Source organism: Artibeus jamaicensis, unplaced genomic scaffold, assembly GCF_021234435.1.
Source record: "Artibeus jamaicensis isolate MK-2021 breed Jamaican fruit bat unplaced genomic scaffold, CSHL_Jam_final contig_3037, whole genome shotgun sequence".
Lineage (NCBI taxonomy): Eukaryota > Metazoa > Chordata > Mammalia > Chiroptera > Phyllostomidae > Artibeus > Artibeus jamaicensis.
The window spans coordinates 13,600-18,131 of NW_026521698.1; the positions used below are offsets into that span (position 1 = coordinate 13,600).

At 42.9% G+C, this 4,532-nt stretch overlaps 1 protein-coding gene across 1 annotated transcript; it reads right to left on the reverse strand.

The window, feature by feature from the left end:
* Positions 1-3,351: 3,351 nt before the first annotated feature.
* LOC119059115 (olfactory receptor 1044) lies at positions 3,352-4,275 on the reverse strand. The gene has a single exon (XM_037158673.2). It carries the CDS (start codon positions 4,273-4,275, stop codon positions 3,352-3,354), a length of 924 nt encoding a protein of 307 aa, XP_037014568.2.
* Positions 4,276-4,532: the final 257 nt, after the last annotated feature.

Genomic DNA, 4,532 nt, shown 5'->3' on the forward strand with positions numbered 1-4,532 from the left:
GTCCCAAAGAAGGTGGACCCAAGGAGCACACCAAGGCACATCATCATTACATTAGCCGAGATTAAAATGAAGGAGAGTATCCTAGAAGCAGCAAGAGATAAAGGGGCAGTCACCTACAAAGGAGTTCCCAGCAGACTGTCAGCAGATTTCTCAAAAGAAACTTTACAGGCAAGAAGGGGCTGGAAAGAAGTATTCCAAGTCATGAAATCCAAAGACCTACATCCAAGATTGCTCTATCCAACAAGGTTTCATTTCGAATGGAAGGACAGATAAAGTGCTTCTCAGATAAGACCAAATTCAAGGACTTCATCATCACCAAGCCCTTATTATATGAAATGTTAAAGGGACTTACCTAAGAAAAAGAAGATAAAAAATAGGAACAGTGAAAGGACAGCAAACTCACAGTCATTGACAACCACACCTAAAACAAAGCAAAATAAGAGGACAGCTAGATCAGGAGAGGAACCATAGAAATGAAGATCACGTGGAGGATTAGCAACAGGGGAGAAGGAGAAGGTGGGTGAAGGTACAGAAAATAAGTAGCATAGATGGTAGGTAGAAAATAGACGGGGGAGGTTAAGAATAGTATGGGAAATATAGAATCTAAAGAACTTGAGACACATGGACATAAACTAATGGGGAGAATGTGGTTGGGAGGGGGTGTGCAGGGTGGAGGGGAATGAAAGGGGGAAATAGAACAACTGTAATGGCATAATCAATAAAATATATTTTACAAAATCAATAAAAAATAAAAAAAATAAGAAAAAACATTTAAAAATTAAAAAAAATTAATCATTCAAACACACTAAATATATATATATATTTGGTGGATTTTTGCATAGTCATTTTAGTACTGAAGATGGAAGAAAATATGCAACATTTTTGACATATTTTGCTTTATTATTTCAAGAAAGGTGAAAACGCAACTGAAATGCAACAAGAAGGTTTGTGCAGTACATGGAGAAGGTGCTGTGACTGATCGAACAAGTCCAAGTGGTTTGTGAAGTTCCATGTTGGAGATTTCTCGCTGGACGATGCTCCATGGTCGGGTGGACCAGCTGAAGTAGACAGCGATCAGATCGGGACATTATTTGAGAACAATCAATGTTATACCATGCAGGAGATAGGTGACATACTCGAAATATCCAAATCAATAAAGTTATTGGTGAAAACAAAAACTGTCTCCTATATTTTACAGAAAAAATCATACGAACTTTTTGGTCAAGCCAATATTTAAAATCAAAGCAGAGAGTGTGAGAAGGGCACAGGAAACCCTTTGCTGGTACATTAGAGATGTGAGAGAAAACAAAGAAGGGAAATCTCTAAGGTTGGACAAGAAGCAAAGTGGAGAAACACATTTCTTTTGCATTGGTGGGCTGGTTCGAGGTACCCACCTTCCCTTTCCCTTTCCTCTCCCTTCCCCCCTCTTCCCCTCCTCATCTCCCTCCCCTTTCCCACCCCACCCCCTTCCCTTCCTCTCCCACGCCCCCCCTCTTCTCTCTCCCTCTCCCCCTTCCCCTTCTCCCATCCCACCCCTTCCCCCGCCCCCTCCCCCTCCATCACAGCAGCCAATTCTGGCACAGGAAAGAGTGTGTAAGAGGGCAGGTGAGTCTGATTTTCCACAATTGGTTTACATTTGTATGAATAAGCTTATAAACTGTTTCTAATTCTTATTATTTTAAACAAAATGCTCCATCAAATGCCTTCATTTATAGTGATTTAAGTATATCTGAGTATTTTATTCGGGTAGATTTGTAGAATTAGCTTACTTAAATGAAGACTTAGCATAATTTACCTTGTGGTAGAGGTTACGGAACTGCTTCTCTCACATTTTTAGGACAAACGCCTAATCTTTCTATCTTACTTTGATAACAAGTATGACTTACATTTTTGAAGACAGGGCTGGATCAGCATCTGCAATGCCAGACCTGGGTGGGAGATAAAGGCCTGTGTCAGGAAACCTGGTCACAGAGCAACCTGGAGAAGGGTAACTGTAGATGTTTATTCTGTGGTAGTGAAAGAAAGAAAACTTACAGCACAATTGTCTGGTAAAAGTATTTATTATTTAAACCTGGTTCATTTATTTGTGTTTTAATTTTAATTTTTCAATTACATTTATTTGTTTAATTTCTTCTTCAGAGCAACTTAAAAGGAGAGGATGTACAATTAGCACTGAAGATTCACAAGTGATTTAACTTATCCATTTGGAAGCCAAACCTGTTGGTAATTTTGACTGCATAGTCATTTTAACATTATTCTCATTCAAGGATTTCATTTTCCTCATGGGTCATTTCTTTGCTGTGGTGAAATATACATAAAATGCTTTTTCCTTGCCTGATTGTTCTGCCTGGAACTCTGTACTGTGATGAGTAAGAATGGCGAGAGCAGGCAGTCTTGTCTCCTACCTGATCTTAGAGCCCCTCTCAGGCTCTTACCACCCAAATTCTCAGCTGAGGGCCTGTGGTAGACAGGCTTTATTATGTTTGGATGTGCTCACTCTGAGCCCGATTTGTTGTGAGTTCTTATCAGGAAAGGATGATGAATTTCTCAAGTGCTTTTATCTCATCTCTTGGGATAATCATATGATTTGTGTCTTTTATTTTGTTATTATGGGATAGTGTGTTTATTGATTTGCATGTGTTGACTGTTCTTGCATCCCAGGAATAAACCCCACCAGGTCAGAGTGCACAATCCTTTCCACGTGCTACTGAGGTTACTTTGCTAGTGCTCTGCTGAGGGTTTTTGCCTCCACATTTTTGCCTCCAAAAAATATTTGTCTGTACTTTTATGTTCTTGTAGTGTCTTTATCTGGCTTTATTATCAAGGTAATGCTGGGCTCATGCAATGTCTTTGGGAGTATTAACTGTTTAGGGTTATTTTAAAGATTTTTGTAAAGATTGATGTTAATTATTCTTAAATATTTGGTAGAATTCACCAGTGAAACCATCTGGTACTGGGGTTGTTATTGTTTGGTGCTTTTTTAATTACTGTTTTAAGCACTTTACTTGTTATAGATCTGTTCACATTTTCTTTTTTTAAGATTTTCTTTATTTATTTTTCAATAGAGAGGAAGGGAGAAAGAAAAGGAAGAGAAACACCCATGTGTGGTTGCCTCTCACACGCCCCCTACTAAGGACCTGACCCACAACACAGGCATGTGCCCTAACTGGGAATCCAACCTGCAACACTTTGGTTCACAGGCCAGCACTCAACCCCCTGAGCCACACCAGCCAGGGCCACATTTTCTATTCCTCTATTACAAGGTTTTTCTCAGTTCCATGTTTCTAAAAATGTATTCATTTTATCTAAGTTAAGGTTCAGACTAATATGCTTAATATGAAAAAAGAGGGTCTAGTTGGATGGGGCAAGTAGCTTCTTCAGGGCCACCTGCATGTCCTTGTTCCTCAGACAGTAGACAAGGGGGTTCAGGCTGGGGGTTATGACGGAGTAAAACACAGACAGCAGTCGTCCTTGAATGGGAGAGTCTTGAGAAGTAGGACTCAGGTAAGCAATACTCCCAGTGATGTAGAACAGAGTGACTGTAGTGAGATGAGAGGAACAGGTGGAGAAGGCCTTCCCACGGCCCCCTGCAGAGCGGATCTGAGCAATGGTGGAGATAATGACCACGTAGGAGGCCATGGTGAGGCCAAAGGCACTGAGAATAACGCACCCGCCCACTGCGAATCCCACCTCCTCGTGGGTGTGGAAGTCACTGCAGGAGAGCCTCATCAGGGGGGAGCTTTCACAGAAAAAGTGGTCAACCACGTTGGGCCCGCAGAACGAGAGGGAGAAGGTGTTGGCAGTGTAGAAGGCGGAGTAGAGAGCTCCACTCAACCAGGCCACGGCCACGAGCTCCACACACAGCTTTCTGCTCATGATGATGCCATAGAGGAGAGGCCTGTGGATGGCTAGGCAGCGGTCGTAGGCCATGGACGTGAGCAAGAAGCACTCGGAAGCACCCAGCATGAGAAACAAAAAGAGCTGAGCCACACACTCCCAGAAGGAGATGACATTGGAACCCATGAGTGAATTGGCCAGGGCCTTGGGGATGGTGACCGAGGTGTAGCACATGTCCAGGAAGGACAGATTCTGCAGGAAGAAGTACATGGGGGTGTGGAGGCGGCTGTCTCGGGTCACAGCTGCGATGATGCACATGTTCCCGAGGAGGGAGAAGAGGTAGATGAAGAGGAAAACCAGGGAGCTCACGAGCCTCAGCTCAGGGGTGTCTGAGAAGCCCGTGAGAATGAACTCAGTCACACGTGTCTTGTTCCTCATACCCCTTTCAAGTCAGAGGGGAGAGAGTGAAGGGACAGTCAGGAGAGTTGTGGTCTTCATGACAGTGTGAAACGCACGATGGCAGAGTGGACCAGAGAGGTGGCCGCAGTGAACCGGGTCCTCGCCTCCACAGTTCATGAGTCCACTCTCTCCTCTTTCTGCTCCTGCAGCTTCTCTGTGAAGTCTAAGCAGTAACCAATTCTAAATAAATGAAAGAGGAAAAAACTTGTATTTATTAAGATAGTGGTTATATGCAT